Below are 21,846 nucleotides of genomic sequence, written 5' to 3' on the forward strand. Positions count from 1 at the left end.
CCTGGGCAGTGGAAGCTAAACCAAGAGTGAAGAAGTTCCCTAGAATACTGTTTCAATAATTATCTTATTTAATTATTTACACTTTTGAATTAGAATTTAATAAGAGCCAGATTAAACCTTAACATAATGTATTAAATATAGAACTGTATTCAGAGTGTGGCTCACTGGGCTTCTGCCTTCCTTTCCAAACATAACCTACCCACTTCTTGGTCTTCCTGTTTCCATATCGGTGTGTTCTCTAGATTCAGAGCTCTAAGTCAGCAGAGATATCACATACATGTTCGTGGAAAAAAAACTAATGGCCTTTTAAGGAACCATGAACTCCTAGCACATCTCATTGACCTTTGTGGCTTTGGTTCTCACTCCTCTGCTGTTTATTTTCAAACTGTATTCTGGGAAATTGCCCCAGACCTTTGATGGTATCACTGTAACTGCTGAAAGGATAGATCTGCCTGCATATCCTTGATAATCTCACCATCAGAATGTCTAAAATAGAATCAAACTCACCAAAATAATGTCCTCCCCAAAAGAAGATCTTCCTATAGCATCCTGGGATCTGCTAGCTTAGCCATCCAGCTGCTGTTGAACAAAGTGGCACTCATATTTGACTCCTTGTTTCTATTTTCCCCATCCCAGGAATCATCAAGCACCTGCACATTTTCCTGGACATTGCTCTCAAATCCATCCTTCTCTTTCCATCTTTATAGAGCCAACAGTGTAATCCATGCCTTGAATATCACTCTAATATGGATTGATTTATTTAATTAATTAATTTAATTATTTAATTTCTGTCCATTCCATTCCCTCTGACACATTGTTACCAGATTTATTTTGCTTAAAGTACATTAAAAATAATAGCATTCTTTTCTTTAAAAAAATTCCAAATGCTTGCCATTGGCTATAGGATAGAATGAAAATCTAGGACCTAGTCATTCAGGCTGTTCCATACTTTGGCTTTAGCCTACCTCGTTGATGTTATAGCCCATTCTTCCTTGAGTCAGTTAAAAATTTATCAAGCATCCATTCTGCATTGACACTACATATATGTGTTTGCAAAGCACACACAATATTAAAATGCACTTATTGAGCACTTCACATTGCTAGGAGCTCCCTTAAGTCCATTTTATATACTCACCCCTTAAATCCTCAGAAGAACACTGTGAGAGACATGGAATTATTTATTCCTTGCATAGATGAGGAAGTCAGGCACAGAGAGGTGAAGTGATCTGGCTAAGGCTACCCAGTTTGAACACTGTTCAGCCAGGGTCTCAACCACAATTCTCTTTTGTTTTTGAGGTAAATCAACTTTGCATCTTCATACATGTCATGATTTCTGCCTTCCCTTTTGTGCCCATATATTCCTGTCCCACTTGAAGCAACTTCACTTTCTCAGCCTTTATGACTATTTTTTTAAATTTCCATATGGTATTCAGAATAGACTCAAGAGACGAGGCAAAACCACTCTGACATTCCTACTTGCTATGATCCTCCCTCTTCGTAACTTACAGAGCTTAATATTTATACCACTCATTTGACATCCAACCACACACAACTTTGGGGACAAATTTTGCTTTATATTTCAATTCTCTGGGATGTTTACACACACTCATTTCCCAAACAGATCGTAAGTTCTTAGAAGACCAATCAAATTTGTGTATTTCTGCATGTCATTCATATACCTACAACACAGTTGTGTATCTAAGAGGTGTCCATTCAATGCTTGTTGAATGACTTTTGGCACAAGCTCCTTTAGCAGCTATTTGTCCATTACCAATTATGCCTGGCCACAAAAACTCTTAATAATAGTATTCTTCTTGTGTTGTCTCCTTTAACTACAACGTCTTCCCTCTTCTCTTCAGATTCACTTTTACTTATGTTCCTAAGCTTAGTTTACATGTCGTATATCCAGAAATCTTCCATGACATCCACCTCTGGGCTGGCTTAGGTATCTGTCCTCTGTATTTCCTCAACATCAGATCTGTTCCTCTACCTCACAATAGATTAAGGGGAGAGACTTCTTTATTTTATTTTATTTATTTTTGAGAGAGAGCACACAAGCATGAGCAGAGGTGAGGGGTAGAGGGAGAAGCAGATCCCCTGCTGAGCAGGGACTACCCACGCCCGCCCCGTGATGCAGGACTGGATCCCAGGACACTGGGATCATGACCTGAGCTGAAGGCAGAGGCATAACCAACTGAGCCACCCAGGTGCCCTAAGGGGATATACTTCTGGACCTATTTTTACATTTCTAGACTGCGAACTCCTTGAGGACAAGGGCTGTGTCTTTTTTAGTGTTGAGTTCTTAGTGCTAAGCCCAATGCTAGTATATGAAATTGATCAATGAATATTGATGAAGGAAGGAAGGGAGGAAGGGAAGTGGGAAGGAAGGAAGGAAGGAAGGAAGGAAGGAAGGAAGGAAGTCAAAGCAATCCTAATATGTTTCTAACAGGCTGCATAATGAGAAGAGGTAAGATGCAGAATGTATCCATGGAAACAATATAAATATATAAATAGCCCTATCTTAGTTGACCAGAACAGTTTTATGAACATGAATTAGCTAAGGCCACAGTGCATCCTTATCAATTCAATTTAATTTTAAATACTGACAGTGTGCTAGCACTTGCCACCTAGAAAAATGATACTTTTAATCCCCAGCATCTTAGGCACTATGCCAATTTAGGTCTGATAATTGGGACTGCACCTCTGGTCAAACGACCTCAGCTCGATGCCATGAATGGTCTGCCTTTCAAACTCATTCAGGGCCATTTGCCACCTTTGAGCTGCACTACTGTTCAGGATTGAAAGGACAGCAAGCATTTCTTCAACTTCTACTTCATAAGTTGGACACTTTCCAATTGTTAGTGGAGGGAGACAATTCTAGATGATTCTTCCAAGCATGAGGTATGATTGTCTCATTTAATATACTTACTGTGCTGACAGCTCTGGCCCAAAACACCTTCTCTTCTACTTGGGGACTGTCCATTGTTCTCTAGTGTATGATTAGCAGATTAGCTATCATGTAAGAAGCCAGGAAAATGAACTCCCAGTAAACCCTTCCAAAGCAAGAGTAATTCATTACCCAGCCTGATTTCCACTTAAAATGTACTTTAAGCACACTTCCAACTACAAACCCTAAATCACCCTGTGTTCACAAAGTCCATCATTTTTTATTTTATTGCATGGCGTTGGCGTGACATAATCCCTTGCAGAGCATCTCAGAGTGCTTTACAGATCAATAAATTACTTACCTGCACAGTTGAAGCAGCGTCTGCAAGGCCAGCACAGTCATTATGCAAGCAGCCTGTCCTCCAGGAAGCAAGCAAACTCTGTGGGTGCCAACGATGGGTGGGGGCAAGGGCCAGACAAATGTATGGGTTGGGGGACTGGTGGTACAAGAAATGACTGTTCCAGTTAAAATTCTGAATAAAATACATCAAGTTTAAATGATTTTAACACTAAGAGCATTTAGGGGCGCCTGGGTGGTTCAGTGATTAAGCAGCTGCCTTCTGCTAAGGTCATGATCCCAGGGTCCTAGGATCGAGCCCCACATCAGGCTCCCTGCTCAGCGGGAAGCCTACGTCTCCCTCTCCCACTCCCCCTGCTTGTGCTCCCTCTCTCGCTGTGTCTCTGTCAAATAAATAAATAAAAATTAAAAAAAAAAAAAGACTAAGAGCATTTAAAAATTTGGATCCTTCAGATAGTCAGCAAATCAAGTGTCCAGTTATTAACTCATCAATTAAATTTCTGTCCTGGAAGATTCAATCTAGCTTTTAAACTGGTACAGCCATAAATCTGCAGTGTTATGTCTTAGGAGTCCTGGATCATAGAACCAATGGTCACTCTCCAGCCCTCACCACATTGACTCTCCTACGAAATAACTGTGAGAGTGCAGGTGTATGTGCAAACACCCACCCACACACACACACATACACACACTGCCTCACTGTCTGAAGATCGATGTGGATTTAAATCTAAAAATGATTAAATGGTGTTTACTTTATGCAAGACACCCTACTCAAGACAGCAGAAAATAAAAAGAAGAGTAAGACTCTTGCTCTGTAGCTTATATTCGGATACTTTATGGCATAGAAGAAGGGTGAGGCTGGGGTAACATAAACAAGTTTATTTTAAATGCCTTGGAGGAGGCTATGGGATCCCTCAGGAAAGAGAGGTATCTTTTTAGAGCTATCTGGAAGATGTTATGAAAGGGGTGGTAACTCAACTGGACCTTGAACGATTCCAATAGGTATACATGGTCGGGGGGAAAAGCCTAAGTGACCAAAATCAGCAGCAAGGGCATGGGGATTAGGAACCAAAATTGCAACACATGCTTATTAATGAGTGTTCTCAGTTGGCTGGAGTGTAGGAAAGGGGTGGGAGACAATATGCAAGAACGAAGGCCAGAAGAAGATACTGCCATGATACTCCCTTTTCATGGAGAAGAAAACTTAACACAATCAGAAGTTCAAGTTGAAGAAAGGCCATCATGGAAATTTTCCAAACAATCTGATTTCCACCTGAGGGTCATCCTCTGGCCTTGGGACAGGGAATAAGGTGGACGTTTAGGTTTCCTTGAGTCTCCAGCAGGACAGTTGGCATTGTGTACTGGGTGGATGATGTGCCTTGGAATTGCACACTCTGATGGCTCAAATGGGGGCTTATTCAAGGGAAGGACCTCATATGAAGAACCCTAAGTGAGCTGGTTGGAGGGGCCACTTAATTTGTAAAGAACTAAGGTGTCAAAACTAGTGTCCGTGGGCTGAACTGATGCGTGTTAGTGATCCAGTCCTGATGTTGTTACGGACATGTAGCAGGCTGGAAAGTGGTTCCCTTGAATACCATTATAATTCCATTCTATAAATATTGGTTGGGCTTTTGCTGTGGCTATAAATATGAGTACATCATGGCTCAGGCTGTCAAAATGTTCTTGGTTAGTGGATGAGAGACGCTAAGCAAATAACCAAAACATAGTAGGATAAGTGCCAAGAATTACAGTCTGGGAGCTCAATAAATGACATCCTTGCTTTATACACCAATTGGCAGATAAGACAAATGAGCAGTCATACTTGAACTGAATATCACGTTCACTGGGGGTAAAGATGGTACTAGAGAATTAGGCTTAGAAGTGCAGCAACAAGAAGCTTCTAATCTGGATCCCCAGGATGAGACAGGTGCACACAGGCAAGTGCTGGCTGTCTGTGGGGTCTACAGGTCCACGTGGGATGCTGTCCCTGTGAATCAGATATGAAGCGGACCGCAACAGAATATAGGTTCCTAAGAGAAGCCTGGTTCCAAAACGAAAGACTGAAGGAAGCAGGGGCCCTACTCCCAATTTTACCAGTTAGATACGACCCTCCCCTCCTTGGGGGATTAAATTTAGGGTGCAGAAGGAAAAGAGACCAAATGTGTTATGCCTAACTGGTGTGCCCTCTGACTCCCCACCAGGTATGTGTAATGTACTCTGGGAACACAGATGAGAAGCAGCTGTAACTTAAATTTGTGGAGGACAGAGAGGAGTAGAGGTAGGGAAAGCTGCAACAACGTGGCATCTGATTTGGGCCTTAAAGGATGACTAGAAGTTTTGCAGGAAGGACATAAGGAACAATACAGATCCTGAATGTGTGACGGCCAGGAAGGACATGGCGGGTCAGGGATAACAGGGAGGGTAAGGAAAGGGGGGATGACTGGGAATGTCAGGGGAAACACAGACTGATGCTTGATTCTGAACAGCGCAGTATGCAGGCCTGAGAAGCTTGAGTATTTTCAGGTAGGCAATAGGGAGCACCTGGAGGTGTTTAGGCAGAGATATGATAAAATCAGAATTGCGTTATATAAAGAAGACTCTGAATGCAGTGTGGAGAATGACTCGCGGATGTGTGTCGGAGGTGGGTGGGGGTGAGAGTGGAGGAGGAAGCAGGTGGAGGCTAGGAGAACAGTTCTTGCAATATTGAGGTGGAATCCATTCCCATTCAGACTCCCTGACTCTGTGTTTAAATGGGAGGAAATAGAAGCTAAATTCAAGGTAAGATATTTTCTTTCTAGTTTAAGCTAATTCCTCTAATTTCTCATCATTTACTCCTACAGCCCCGATATTTCAGCCCCTGCATTGTTCTGCCAACTATCATTGTAAGACAACAAAGAAATGTTTTAACAAGATTTTTATTTCGCTTCTCTCTGTTTTGTTTCCACAGTATCTCCCAAAATTGTAGAGATTTCTTCAGATATCTCCATTAATGAAGGGAACAATATCAGCCTCACCTGCATAGCAACGGGTAGACCAGAGCCTACGGTTACCTGGAGACACATCTCCCCAAAAGGTAAGAGAGGAAATGGAAGAATTGTTGGCCATGGCTAGGCGGTCATGGCACTGGTGACTTTGCCCAAAGGGTCCTACATTTTTGATATCCTGATAACATTGTACTCATGGTTTTGCAGAAAATTTTGGTGTTCTCTGCAAGACAGGAATATATCTTGTAAAATTTCAGAAATCATATTTGAGGATCTCTTGAATCCTGGGGAAATGAATCCCAGTTGTTTCTGGGTGAAATGGTGGTGAGATGTCCCGGGTGAACTCCACTGATCCTCTTTGCTGACGGAAGAATCAGGGCTGGTGGCATTGTTCAGGTGGTTGTTGTAAGATACTGAAAACACAAACACACAATGAGGAATGAAAGCTTTGAATGGCCGTAGTCCGAAAAGGAAAATGTCCAAGTCTGCTTCTTCAGCATTGACAAATATCTGGTCCCTAGCCCATTAATTGCTTTGTGGTTTTGTTGTTGTTTTACTTTGATTAATCCTAGATAACAAATATGGAGCAATGTGTGACTAAATTGCAAAATTTGCTTTGTCTAAATGTCTAGATGTTTTGGAGACCAGACCAAGTGTTGTCTTGAGCTTTCATGGATTGAACGTTAAACCTTTAGAATTTAAGGAGAGATGCCATTTATCATTAAGCTAGCTTTTATGCAAGGTGCATTAAATTATTTCATTTGTTTTTAAATATGTGCTGACTGCTTGTAATAGTCCAAGCACTCTTTTGAGCCCTGAGGATGTAGCAATAAAGCAAAACATACAAGTTTCTGTTCTCATGAGCTTATATCTCAGGAGACAAGTGACCAAAAAGAAAAAAATGAATATACAGTATAACAGGTGGGGAAAAGGGTGAGAAGATATAGCAGTTTACATGGACAAAAGAACCAGAGTTTGGTCGGGGAAGGTCTTTGAAAAGGTGACATTTGAGCAGAGATATGAATAAAGATGTTTCATTTCAGTGCTTATTGCTGGTTAATGTGAACTATATTTAAGTAAGTATGTGTAAGTGTGTGTGTGTGTGTGTGTGTGTGCGTGCATGTGTGCATGAATGTATGTGTATTGCTGAGTACTGCAGGTTTAAAGATTCTAAAGGAACCATAGTAGTGGATATCTGCTTAGTGTTGCAGGTTGGGTCCCCAAAAGCTGACCCTGAGAACGCGATTGGTGTGCAAGAAGTTTATTTGAGGAGCTCTTGGGATCAACTCCTGTGAAAGGGAAGGGAAGGAAGCAGGGTTGGGCCAAGGGAAAAGCTGAGTTGCATGAAGACCAGTGGAATGTCTCAGGTGAGGTTGTGGAGAGTTCTGGAGCTAGCATTCCCCTTCAGCAATGCTCTCTGTTGAGGTGAGAGGCTGGTCTTTTACATCAGCAGAGCATTCAGTCATGGAATCTGGGCTGTCCCCTGAAGGATCATAACCTTGGGCCAGGGGTCTTTAGGTGAGACAATCCGCATAAGTGGTGGCACCAGAGTTCTGCCCACCAGCAGCACATGATCCGCTGGAGCAGGCATCCTTCCCTCTTGAAGGTGGTAGAGCATCGCAGTGTCCACTCCACTTGGATCTTTAAATAAAAACCATTTAGGGCTATGAATGGGCCCTAATACCTAATTCCCTCTCCCAGATAGTGACAGATTTGCCCTGATGGAGGGTCTCAGAGAAGACATGAAGTTTTCAGTGTGTTTGGCCTGAATTGCTGCGAGCTATCCCATGTCACCATTTCTGACGTTACCACTGTGAGCAGAGGGACTGGAGAGAGTACCCGCATGTCTGCGATTCTCTCAATTTGGAATGGCCTTACAATGGGCTGGCCCAAAATCTGGGAGGAGGCTTCTGCTGTGCATGGGACCATCTGAAAGAAGACATGGCCCTGGGGCACATCGGAAGGAGGGGCCATCAAAATGGGCAGACGTTCTAAGTCCACGGGCACACCATTCATCACTGCTTAATGCTGACACCCAGTGCCATTGGATGCCAGGGCTGTCTGTGCCTTTAGAATCTGAGGAACATTCACCATCCCAGGTAGACCCACTTTGCATTATGTCAAGAGACACTGGGCCCTGCCCTCGTGCAGGTCTCTCTCTGTCTCTGTCAGGTATCTTCTCTTTCTCTTCTGGCTTTTCAGCTCTTTGTTCTTTTCTGGGTCTTTTTTCCCCCTTCTCCTCTGTACATCTTCTCCTTTTGTCTTACTCCTTCATGGTTTGTCTTTTTATTCTTTACTTTCCCTTTCTCTCTCAGCGTCCTAAACATTTGTACGTTAATTTCTTTTCTTTCCACATTTCCTTTCCTCCCTGCCCCCAGCCCCCACCCTCTCTTCTCACAATTACTTCTGTCTCTCATCTGGCATTGGAGCCCTCTTCCTTTCATCTTGCTGAAGTTCACACTGGCACATCTTGAGTGCTTTTCCCCCTTTGTGGCCATCCAACAGGCTCATTTCCCTGGGGGACTTTACCTGAGCCTCTGCCAGATGCTTCCATTTTACTGGGGTTTTGGCTGCTATGGAAACAGAAGACGGATCAAGGGGAGAGGAGCAGGATAATCAGAATCTACCTGTGGATCAGAGTAATTTAGATGAACAGCCCTTTCCAGATTCCTGGTCCAGATTATCTATCCCAGATTCAAACTGATGAGACATGCCAAGCAGTAACTAATCACCTCGAACTCACCAGGGTGCTGTTTTACCTGTGACTGATTATTTGGAGATCAGAGGTGTCATTGGGCTGTTGCCAGATCTGAACTGAAGCTGGAGACCTTAGCAGTCAGACCTTCATCTTTCTCCACTAAATATTTCCAAAGGGGTACTTATTTTAAATAAGTTGGGACAGGCTTGGGTTCCTTGGAGAAAAAAAGGTATGACGCCTCTCAGTAAAGACTCCAGAGGCAGAGAGCTGTTGTCATCTTTTGTCCCTTCTGTGTGGGTAGATCATGTTTCAGTCTGGACCATTCTCACACACATACCCATTATAATTCCTGAATGGATAGCTGATGGAGGCTTAAGCACACTGGCAACACTGATGGCTTCATTGCATTTTTCTCCCTCCAGACCGATCTAATTGTTTTGTACATTTCTGAAAAATCCTAGTTTCTTCCATCATAACTCATAGGGTGCTGCTTGCAATAAACTTATATAAACCTCTTTAAAATATGTATTTTTAGCCTTGACCACCTCTTACATGGAAAAGGAGAATAAGAGTAGTAACCACCATTTTAGTAATGGTTCATACATTTGGTACACAGGGAGTGACATCTGATTGGAAGAGGGTGGAGGGGCCTTGTCCATGAAACCATCTGCCTAGCACTTTACAACAGATGGGGAAAATGTCAGTTATCCACATCCACTGTCAACTGTCCATATCCAAGGTGGCCTCCCAAACCACAACTCTGTGCTACCATTCATCATGGGAGGTAGTTTCCTCTTATTATCGGCAATATGTCTCCTAGTTCCCCTCGTGAACCTACCACTCCTAAGAAGTCAAGAAGAAAGTACATGAGTTTTATAAAGATACCTGCCCTCTCACTACACAGCTGTTTTGGAGTGTGCAGATGTTGTTTCCACCTGAACAGGCCTTGGTCTTTTCAGAAAGAAGTGCCTTCATTTCCCTGTCTCACACGGAAATTCCACCTGGATCTGCATGAATGTTTGATTGGCCCGTTGCCAAACTCTGTACAAGCGCTAGCATCCTCCTGCAGGGGCCCAAGCGGCATCAGGGGCCCCTGTCTCCTCTAGATACATTCCCTGTTTATGGCTCTGTGCCTTGTCTCTTGTCCTTGTCTAGGCATGCAAGAATTTATTTTTGCACAGCCCTAGGCTCTAGTCTTCCTGTATCCAAAAGAATACATTTAATGCCCTCTATTCCTCTGAGTCTTCCCTAAGTAAATAGAAATACCATCTATTTCAGATTATCCTAAAAGGTGCTTTTTAGGACATCTCTCTTCATGGAAAAGTATTCTCAAAGCCCAATTTTTATGTCTCCAGTTGCTGTTGGATTGGAAGAGCTTTAGAGAGGAGGCTGAGATTCCTATATTGCCACACCCCAGGAACCCACTGTGAAACTCAGGTGAAGGCATCAGTCTGATGACTGATGTGTGGGTTCTTGTATACGTATGGAATCAGGGATCACTGAGCATCATAATGGAGCTGCCCTCTTGAGTGCACTCACCGACCTCCCCATCTCTCCCATCAAGCAAAACACTGAAAATAAAAACCTCACCAAGGCTGCTGAAAGAATACTTTGTACCCAGTTATTGGTTGAGGTCTGGGTAAGGTCCAGTGAGCTGTTTACAGAGATGTCCCGATTTCTGATCCATGAGTTCTTTGAGACTTACGTCTCTTTGAGGGCCTACATCTCACTTTGCTTCTTCGCTTTCTAGCACAATGTCCAGCACCTAGAAAGCATTCAAGAAATATTTTTTGATTCAGTAAATAAGCACGTACCTTTGCCAGTGCAAGAGAGGCAAGCCTGTTCTCCTGGTTCAAAGACTTCTTCCTGATCCTTGAGCTATTCTCCTCCACTTTGATGTTGCTGTTGAGACCTGTGTGTTTCCTGCTGAAGCTCTACTGGGGATTCTCCAGGACATTTTCTCGGGTCTTCACAGGATTTTCAAGCCTTCCCTGAAGTTCCCCTACTGGGGGACCTGCTGTGGCAGGGCTTGACTTTTCCTTGAAGGAGAGACTCCTTTTCAAGTACTCTTTTGAAAAAGTTGAGAAGGCTCACAAGTGACCTTGAAAGTGGGTTTTCTGTGAGCTCCCTTCTGCCCCCCTCACTTCCTCTCAGTCACTCTCCCGGTGTGTGTGTTTCTCTCACCTCTTCTTCATCTGGCCTTTCTGGGGCTCTTGATCCTTTTGGTGTCTTACTTTTCCCAACCCTAATTGCACCTAAACCCTCAGCAGCTCCCAAAGGTTTCATAAAAGAATCCTGGATGTTGCCAGGGAAAGTTAGTTCAACAGTATAGGAAAATCCACTGCTCCTCATGGGTTAAAAAAAAAATAAAAATACAAAGAGAGAAATAAGTACAAAAAAAGAGAAATGTTAGTTGAAAAATTCTCCCTGCCCTCCCACCCCCATTGTATGTGAATTAAAGTGGGAAAGAGATTGACTGGTTTTTCCCAGGGCCATATAAAGACTCTGAGGGGCAGAATTAGAGCAGGACCACATGTCGATTAGGTTCCAAACCCAGCCCTTGTTATGGAACCCATCTCTTTCCACAGCATGCCATGGACCCATACCTGCAGCTGCCAAATCTCTTCCCTTCCCACCTCAGCTCTCCTGCTCTACTTGAAGGGGCCCAGGGAGCAGTTGGTTTTTCTGGGCCTGTTTCTCATAGTTTTAAAAGGCACCAAAACCTCACCAAGTTGGTGAGGACAAAGTGACCCTTGGATGGAAGCTCTTCTCATTGCCAGTGCCCTGAGTCCTTCCCTCTGTGCCCCCCCCGCCACGCCCACATACTTTCCCATTTGTCAGCACTGACGGTCCTCCTCCCCAGCCAAGCAGGACACTGCAGCACTAATTGGCACCGGAGGTAACACAGCATGGGTTCAACCAGAGCTGGCAGGCGCCATGACTCCAGGGACAGCTCTGTGAAAAAGTGTCAGGAGCAGAGCTGTGGCATGCCATCGGCTGACTGCAGCACCCTGGCACTAATGAGCAGCCTGTCAGCACCAGCATCAGGGGCCCCATGTGGTACAGGGATCATTAGGATGGCAGACAAGAAAAACCTCTCCAGCAAAGAAGAGCCGGAAATGGGAGGGAAGGAGGACAAAATGGGACTAAAAGCATCTCCTTACCCACACATGGTTACCCCCCAGCAGGTGAGAACGAAAAAGCACACACACACACACACACACACACACACACACACACACACACAAAGAAAAAAGAAAGAAAGGAAAAGATGTTTATAAAAGATTTCTATGCCAACTCTGGACAACTCTTGGACTCTCATTTTGGTTGGGTTGCCCTGTAGTTAATTGGTACAGGCCATAAGTCTTTTCTGCAGCAAGCCAAGGGGAACTCAGTGACTAAATTAACTCTCCAGTCATGGCCACTCGTGCTATGAAACCAGGAGGCTAGTAGCCTAAGTTCCAAAGAAAGAGGGACCTGAGGAGAAAAAGGAAACCTTGGGATCTGTGTCTTCTTGTTACTTTTCAGGGCAGGGTCCCTGCCCAGGGAGCCTGCTGAGCTGCATGCTACCTGCCTGTCTTCCACTAGAGTGTGAGAATCTAAGAGACACAGTTGAGAGAAGGAGCTTTTTTTTCTCTGTTCCTTCACCCTAGATATGGGTATGGGAAATGGCCAGTGTGTCTGCTCTATATTTCTGCTTCCTAAGGGCAGGTGTGAATTTTCCAGCTCCATTCTTCTGCTTCAGGCTTTATGGAATGTCTGGCCCTTGAGGTTTTGGCTACCTCTAATGACTCCATCATCATGGGTGGAGGCTGCCTGATAGAAGGTGGCCATCTGTCTGAGAGAGATGGGCCTTGAATGCAGGTCCAGCTGGATTTCCAGTTCATTCCACTACTCACCTACTCGGTCACACCAAGGTAGTGATGAACATTCCAGAAGAGACTTTTCTTTATTACTATTGTTCTTGCTTCTTGGCATGACACTGAGAGTTTTCATTATTTGGTTCTGGCATTTTCCTCACGCACTGCAATCACACCAACAACTTGACATTTACCACGTAGTTGGTGTGCTTACCTTTGCACTTACCATCTGGTCTCCCTAGGTCATCTCCTTGCAACTTTTGGATAGAGTTCTACTCTTGTTTTAAGACCATGCTCAAAAACTACCAGTTTGAAACCCTCCAGTGACTTTCTTCAGACAAAGTGAGTCATTCCTTTTTTTGAGATCCCGTAGCACTTTACACACATTTTTAATGATGGCAATTCTTACCGCAACTCATAGGCTCATGAGGCCCTCCACTTGTCCAAGGGATCAGGGAACGCAGGAAGAGTTCTGCTGTTTTATTCTATTCTCAGTGCCTAGTTACAGCACCAGATGTTTGCAGGCCCTGTAAAGTGATGGTTAAACAATGAGGTATCCAATCTATGGATATAGTATGTTTCATTACTTTTTTTAAATTTAATTTAATTTTGTTATGTTAGTCACTATACAATACATCATTAGTTTTTGATATAGTGATCCATGATCCATTGTTTTTGTATAACACCCAGTGCTCCATGCAGTATGTGCCCTCCTTAATACCCATCACTGGGCTAACGCATCCCACCACCCCCCTCCCCTCTAAAACCCTTAGTTTTTACTCGGGAGTCCATAGTCTCTCATGGTTCGTCTCCCCCTCCGATTTCCCCCCTTTCATTTCTCCCTTCCTTCTCCTAATGTCCTCCATGTTATTCCTTATGGTCCATAAATAAGTGAAACTATATGATAATTTACTTTCTCTGCTTGACTTATTTCACTTAGCATAATCTCATCCAGTCCCATCCATGTTGATGTAAAAGTTGGGTATTCATCCTTTCTGATGGCTGAGTAATATTCCATTGTATATATGGACCCCATCTTCTTTATCCATTCATCTGTTGAAGGGTATCTTGTCTCTTTCCACAGTTTGGCTATTGTGGACATTGCTGCTATGAACACTGGGGTGCATATGGTCCTTCTTTTCACTACATCTCTGTCTTTGCACCCAGTAGTGCAATTCCTGGGTCATAGGGTAGCTCTATTTTTAATTTTTTGAAGAACCTCCACACTGTTTTCCAAAGTGGCTGTACTAACTTGCATTCCCACCAACAGTGTAAGAGGGTTCCCCTTTCTCCGCAACCTCTCCAACATTTGTTGTTTCTTGCCTTGTCAATTTTTGCCATTCTAACTGGTGTAAGGTGGCATCTCACCAAGGTGGTTTTGATTTGAATTTCCCTGATGGCTAATTATGATGGACATTTTTTCATGTGTCTGTTAGTCATTTGTATGCCTTCTTTGGAGAAGTGTCTGTTCATGTCTTCTGCCCATTTTTTGACTTGATTATATGGTTTTTGGGTGTTGAGTTTGAGAAGTTCTTTATGGATCTTGGAAATCAATGCTTTGTCTGTAATGTCATTTGCAAATATCTTTTCCCATTCTGTGGGTTGCCTCTTTGTTTTGTTGACTGTTTCCTTTGCTGTGCAGAAGCTTTTTATTTGGTGAAGTCCCAAAAGTTCATTTTTGCTTTTGTTTCATTAGCCTTTGGAGATGTATCTTGAAAGTAGTTGCTGTGGCCAATGTCGAAGGGGTTACTGCCTATGTTCTCCTCTAGGATTTTGATGGATTCCTGTCTCACATTGAAGTCTTTCATCCATTTTGAGTTTATCTTTGCATATGGTGTTAGAGAATGGTTGAGTTTCATTCTTTACATAGCTGTCCAATTTTCCCAGCACCATTTATTGAAAAGACTGTCTTTTTTCCATTGTATATTTTTTCCTGCTTTGTTGAAGATTATTTGACCATAGAGTTGAGGGTCCGTATCTGGGCTCTCTATTCTTTTCAAAATTAAGTCTTTCTGGTGCAAAATTGAAAACAAAAGCAGATTTAGTGAGTATAGGGTAAGATACAGCAGCTTCATCTCTTCACATCATTCTTTACTATTATAAATTTCCCAAACCAGTGGAAGGAATTTATAAGAAAAGGTTCTCCCTGCCGGTCTGTCCCCAGAACCGAGCCTAAGACAAAGATAATAAAGCCTTTCTAACATGGACGTACTGAGGATTAAATGTGCTCATCAGCACCTGGCCCCATAATGACACGTAGTAGGTGCCCAATGACTTGAGCTCCCATAGCCCCAGCTGGCACCTTCCTCTCCCTCCCACCCATGAGACAAGAACAAAAGGGGAGGAAATTAAAATTCTTTTCTCTGAAAAGGTTGAATCCTTACAAAAGCCTAAGCTTAGTCAATTGCCAGAATGGATAGATATTCAAAGGTGCTTAATCAGCACCTCCCTCACCCCCCCCCACCATTTTCTAATTAACATATGTGCTTGATTAAAATTCCCAGAGTACCCCCAAGTAGCTATCCCGGGAGAACCAAGTAATTGCTATCGCAAAAGATATTACAGTGGTCATTGATGGTGGAAGAAAAAAAAATAATTGCATCATAATTGAAAGTGGCAGATCTCCTGTCCAGAGTAGCAGCAGAGCATACGGTATTAGGCCCAACCTATACAGAGAAAGTGATTTATTATGATAAAGATAAACCAGTGGCACAACCTCAAATCTGGGACAAAGTGATCCAGAAACTCGTTAAGCAAACGGTTTAAACACAGACACACAGGCTAAGGTGGAAAAGAAGAAAGCCGAGGAAGGCATTTACAGATGACTGTTTAACTCCGTAATTCTCTTTAACTGTAAAATTAAACAGTGAGATAGATACAGTTAGGGTAAAATTTGCCAATGTCAATAAGCATTTTCGTAAGTTTAAAATTTATGATCTAGTTTAAAGCAGTAATATAGCTGAGCAACTTCCAACTTCAAAGAAGAGGAGAATCATAAAAAGACTAGTGGGGAAATTAATGAGTTCAGTGTGCCTGGATTGAGAACATATGAAATCAAGCCTCCATCTAGAAACCAAGGGCAGGAGTGCATACCACAGACACTGTTTGTGGTTTTACCCAATTATTTTAAAACCCTTGAAAAATGTTGTAGAATCAGATGTCTGCTGAATTCAGACATTGCTAACAGCATCTTTCCCCACACTCTCCTGAGTCAGGCTATTTATATTGGTACTTGGTGACCGTTACTATGCAGAATTGTTTTGATAGAACAAAAAAGGAAACATAAAAGCAAGAAAATTGTATCATCTGCCCCACAGATGCTAACCAGCCCTGGCTGAGTAAGCTGCAAAGGGCTTCTTAAAATGGCAACCCCTCCAGGCCAGGAGATCCCATTTGTGATGAGTACCTACGGTAGGCAGCTCTACTTGGCGTATGAGAAGGGTCTCAGCAGGGCTTCAACACCAACCACAACCACAGTGACGTCCTCACCATCACACTGCTAGAGACCACTAAAGGCTTTGGGGTCTCATATCGAGGAACCACCAAAAATTGCCATGCCAGCTTGGAGAAAGTTTCCATTCCAAATATCCTTCTCACCAGGACTTCAACGTGTAGTTCTGACTTCATACCAACTTTTGGATCCTGAATCTTGGCTTGATCTGATGTGCCTGCTTTTCTGAGATTATAACCAGAGTCTCTATTATCCAAAGTCAACAATAACAGTTTGTGGCTGCTTAAAAATGTGCTAGGTACTCTTCTGAACATTTACATATGGCAGTGTGGATTATTCACAACAGCAGTGTGAAACATGTCCATGATTAGGCTGCTTTACCAGTGAGAAAGTGAGGCTTAGAGAGGTCAGGCTAATGTGTCAAGGTCACACAGGTCCAGATGCACTGCTGGCATCCAAGCCCCAGCAGTGTCTCCGGAACACGTGCCATCCTCAAAGGCTGGTCCCTGCACTAGCAACATTAGCATCACCTGGCTTATAAGCCAGAGCTAAGGTGGGACCCAGACATCTGCACATTAGCAAATCCCCCAGGTGATTGTGATCACACTTGAGTTTAAGAGCTACGACTGTATAGTAATTGCCTTGTGTTGGGCACTGTGCTTTACATACTTTATATCACTTAATTCTCACAAATGCCCTAAGAAGTAGACATTGTTTTCATTTTAGTGATAAAGAAATGGAGATTTGAGAGGATATTTTTCCCACAAATATGAAATGGCGAAAGTGAAATTCAAATCCAAGTCTCTTTGACTCCAAGATCCATATTCTTAATGTGTATTGATTTCCTGCCTGATTTCTGACCCGTTGCTTCTTTTGGATCTTCTGAGACAAGTCTAAAGTCTGGTTTCAGACTTCCTGCCAGCCCAGGGCTTATGACCCTTGGCTTGTCCACTTTCTCACTGCATTCTTGCAAAATGACCCACACCGTTGTTCAGACACTGGACTCCAACTGGGGCATTGTGCTTGACCTTGGCATTCCATCCTCCCCAGTGATCCGAGGCTCCTTTCAGTGGATCTTTGCATGAATACCTCTGAGCAAAGGACAGAGCCCCAGCATGAAGGGCTGACCTTGCCTCAGTTCTCGGGTGAGCTCTTTTCCTCCCACCGAGTCGGCCTTTGTGAGTTGTATGCTCTCTCACCCTTCCCCTTCCACCTGGACCAGGACCTGTGGCAGTGATGCTGCTGCTTTCTGACTTGATTTATTTTTTCTTCATGTTAAGTACCATCATTCGCTCACACAATGGTATGTCTTCTGCTTTGATTGTTATTATTAGGTTGTTTTACATTTTAACAGCTTTGACTATGAAAAGAAATTGCTGGATTCCAGGGTATGTTTTTCCATTATCTGACTCCATTCAGTTTCCCTACGTGCCCTTGTGGTATTTGGCATACTTTATCTTCTTAGTAGTGTGAAATGCTTTTACTACTGGAGCCCGGACAGTTGGGAAGGAATGAGCAGAATACCAATGTAGTCCTCTCAGATCAAGGAGGCTCCAGCCTCCTTCCTGGCTAGACCACACAGGTTCTCCAAGGATTACTGCACGGTCAGGTTGGTCATCACATTTGAATTTGAGGTCAGGAAGCTGCAGTTCTTCCTTCCCTAGGAGGAGCATCTTAGCCACTTCTCCCCAACAGTGACTGATTCTGCTCTGCTCACACCCGCCCCTCGCCCTGAGAAACAAACCCCTCTTCCCTCTTTTAACAGAGTTAAAAGGAATGACTTTGGACTTTATCAGTTCCTCCATAATGGATTCAGGACCCCTCCTGTTTAACTGTTCTGCACCCAGGAGGCCCTGTGTTCCTTCTCTAATTTCCTGCATCACTGGTTTGCCCTCTACTAATGGTTCACTGAGGTCACCGTGGTTGAAGATATTTGGCCAGTCATCTGCATGATAGAGAGAGACAAATGGCTTTCTCTCTTCATCGATTTATTTAATTCTGTCACCCACCATTCCAGAAAAGGATTTAATCAGAGAAGGTGGCATGGATTCCCCACCTCCCCCAGGAAAATCTCTTGGCAAAACGATTTGATTGTTCCTATATGAATTCTTATATTACTTAATAATTGCTTATAAAGCTACCTTCTGTCTGCTAAGTGACTGTCCTAGGCATTGCAGACACATGAGTGAACAATGCAGACAAAATCCTGGCCTCAGAGAGTTTATAGAACACTAGAAAGTAGGAGAGACAGAAAATAAGCTGATGGCTATGTAAACCTTATAATGTGTTATATGGTAATTACTGTGAAAACATTAGGATAAAAGGCAAAGAGATTATCAGCATGTGTTTGGGGCTTGCTGTCTTATTTTTTAAACAAAAACTCCTTTAATTATCAATGTTTCTGATGTTTCAAATTTAGTGTACTAAGTAAATATTAGTTTTACTATTTTTATGTCCATAGTCACTTATAACCAACATTAAGATTTTTAATGTTGTGGCAAAAGTTTTTAAATCCTCCAGGAAAATCATATTTTGTCATTAATTATTAAGATTACTTTGCATGGTTTGAGCTTACGTGGGTGTTGTAATCTTAAATAGAGTAGACAGGGATGGAGTCATTAAGAAGACAGCCCATGAAGGTTGTGGGAGGACACTGGGCTAACTCCAGTAGGAGCATTCTTGGCAGGGCTGGCAGTAAATACAAAGGGCCTGAATCAGGACACAGCTGACGGGTTCAGGGTCATCAAGGAGCCCGGGGGGCTACCAGATTAATGTACTGCCTACCTTCCTCTCAAAAGACTATAAGCTTTACGAGGGAAGAGGAGTTCCGGATACACAGCTTTACGAGAGGAAGGAACACGCTCTTTCTTGTTTACTGCTGTGTGCACCAATGTTTAACATGTGCCTGTCAAATTATAGACGACGTTCAGTATTTGTTCAAGGAATGAGCGAATCAAGTCAGCATGGGATTACAGTATGAATAGTTGAGCATGCTGGAAAGTTACAAGGTTCGAATTAGGGGAAATCGGAGGGGGAGACGAACCATGAGAGACAATGGACTCTGAAAAACAAACTGAGAGTTCTAGAGGGGAGAGGGGTGGGAGGCTGGGTTAGCCTGGTGATGGGTATTAAAGAGGGCATGTTCTGCATGGAGCACTGGGTGTTATGCACAAACAATGAATCATGGAACACTACATCAAAAACTAATGATGTAATGTATGGTGATTAACATAACAATAAAAATTTAAAAAAAAGAAATTGTAGTCCCTTAATTAGTGATTGCAGATTCTAGAGAATAACATGGTCAGGCCAATGACAGTGGTAGAATATGGCTGAGACAGAAGGGAAGGTCCATGGAGAAGAGGGGTCCAGGTAGCTGATGGTACAGTTGTCTGGAAAATCATCAAAGGGAACATTGAAGTCATCACAGATAATGGCTGAGGTCAGTGACAAGTAGGGCTGTGAGCCACATGTGAAAGCCCTCAAAGAATCATGAGGAGTTCAGGACATCAGTCATTGGCAGCAAGGACAGGAAGATGCAACATTTCCAGAGGGCAAAAACTTTAAAGGGGTTTTCAATAAAAGTGTGAAAAGAGGAATGGTCTCCAAGTGATCTTAAGGAGTGAGAAGGACCATCACCCCAACCTCCAGATGCCAAAACAAACAATCCAGCAATTTCTTGAGAGCCACAGAGGAAACGTTGCCCTCAGGAAGTAGCTGGGTTTTCATTACTTAAGGCAATTCAGGGAATGGGCAGCCTGGAGGCTGAGGGCCCAGCGAAGTATTTTGCTTAGGTAGTAAGTGGTGTTCCAGAGAACATTAGGTGGGGAGAATGGGGAATGAAAGAGCTGCAGGACATTGACGATGGAGGGAAGAGGAGTTCCGGATACACAGTCACTCTGGCAGCGACTGGTGTGCAGCATGTTGGATTTAAATTGTCCCCAGGGAAGACAGTGAAACCACACTTCGCAGATTTCAGCTGTAGCCTGCGCCCGTGGTAAGGGAATCCCTTTTCTTCCTGAACCTTAAGGTGGGGTGGTAACAGTGGTAGCTTTTGGCAAGGTCAAGTCTTTATTTTATGACCCAGAGCAAGGGGACTGACTTTTAGGAGGCCATTAAAAGGTCAAATTCAGAGATCATGAGACAGCAGGAGAGAAGAGGAGAATATGGAATTAAGAGATATAGCGGAGGGCAAATTACCAGAACCTGGTGATAGGGTCAGTGTGGGGTGGGAGTGCGGGGGGAGACTATGTTGACAAGAACTCCTAGGTGTCTGGACTGGTCTCCTTATTGCCTGTTTTGGGGGCTTAGGGATTATCTATCTGGCTTTTTTCCCATGTGGCAGTTGGTAGGGTATTAGGAACTAGCTGGTGTCTGATTTTTTTCGGTCCATTCATCCACGTAGGTTAGCTCCCCTTTCTCCAAAAATGATCATAACAACTCCAGACTTATTTATTTTTTAAAAAAATCAGGATTTGTTAGATTGTACAGAAGTGATTGAGTACAACAGAATTATGATAAATAAGCAGAAAGAATCATCTTTTAGTCAACAGATATTTATTGAGTATCTAAAACACAACAGTGCATATCTAGGTGCTTCTGACTGTGTGGTGAACATAGCCCCGTGGAGCTGTAGCAAGGGAGTGTAGATAATACTTGATAAATAAATATGCCACCTAGTCTCAGGGACCAATAGTACTGTGGAGAAAAAAGACACATTTACCCAGAGATGCGATAAAGAAGGAAAGTGGTACTACTTTTGATAGAGTACCAGGAGCAGCCTTGATAGATACCTAGAGGCCTGAGGGGAGGGAACCCATGAATGAGATGTATCAAGAAAGAGTGTTCCAGGCAGAGGTACCTACAAATACCAAGGCCATGCATACAGAACATGCTTAGTGTGTATGAGGAAGCTTATGGACCCAAAAAGTGATATGGTATGTGATTAAAGGAGCCAAGGCTCAGATCATGTCTTGCCTGGAAAACCATGTTGAAAACTTTGGAATCTGTTTGAATAAAAAAAACATCGGCCAGTTTTAAGAGAGTGAAATGATTGAATACATGTTGCTCAAAGGTCATTTTAACTGCTTGAAGAGAAAGACAGGGGTCAAGAGGTGGGTAAGGGTAGCAATTGGGATGCCAGTTCTGATACTGCTTTGGCCCCTCAAGAAATGATAATGATGCAGACTATCATGGTAAGGTTGAAGGTGGTAAGACCATGTTTAATGTGGAATATATTCTGAATTAAAGCTGCCAAGATTCACTGACTGATTAAACATGGAGTCTGTGAGGCCGGGTTAGGAATCAAAGGTGACTGAGATCTGTGGCCAGTGCCACTGATGAATATCCACATCATTTTCTGCCACCAAGAACTGCAAGAGGATCAGGTTTGTAGGTGGAAACAGGAGCTTGGTACTTAAGATACACAAGTGCCAATGTTAGGAGAGAGCTGATTATACGAGGGTGCAGGGGCTAGAGAAATAAATGTAGGGGTCAGCAGCATCCTGATGGCGTTCAGTGCCATGAGGCAGGCTGCCACCTCCTATAACATGAGGGTGCTTACAGGAGAATTCTGTTGACCAGACCTTGGGGCATTCACATACTGGGGT

At 43.2% G+C, this 21,846-nt stretch overlaps 1 protein-coding gene across 9 annotated transcripts in view; it reads left to right on the forward strand.

Moving 5' to 3' along the window:
- NTM (neurotrimin) overlaps window positions 1–21,846 on the forward strand; it is a 962,773-nt gene that overhangs the window by 845,603 nt on the left and 95,324 nt on the right. For all 9 annotated transcript variants that reach the window (XM_073903994.1, XM_073903995.1, XM_073903991.1 and 6 more), the window contains one exon: window positions 6,192–6,317. In XM_073903994.1, the coding sequence (XP_073760095.1) occupies window positions 6,192–6,317 (126 nt within the window). The remainder of the gene's footprint in view (window positions 1–6,191; window positions 6,318–21,846) is intronic.

The sequence above is a fragment of the Callorhinus ursinus genome, unplaced genomic scaffold (assembly GCF_003265705.2).
Source record: "Callorhinus ursinus isolate GAN/ISIS: 27379988/994484 unplaced genomic scaffold, GSC_fseal_2.0 scaffold19, whole genome shotgun sequence".
NCBI classification, from domain to species: domain Eukaryota; kingdom Metazoa; phylum Chordata; class Mammalia; order Carnivora; family Otariidae; genus Callorhinus; species Callorhinus ursinus.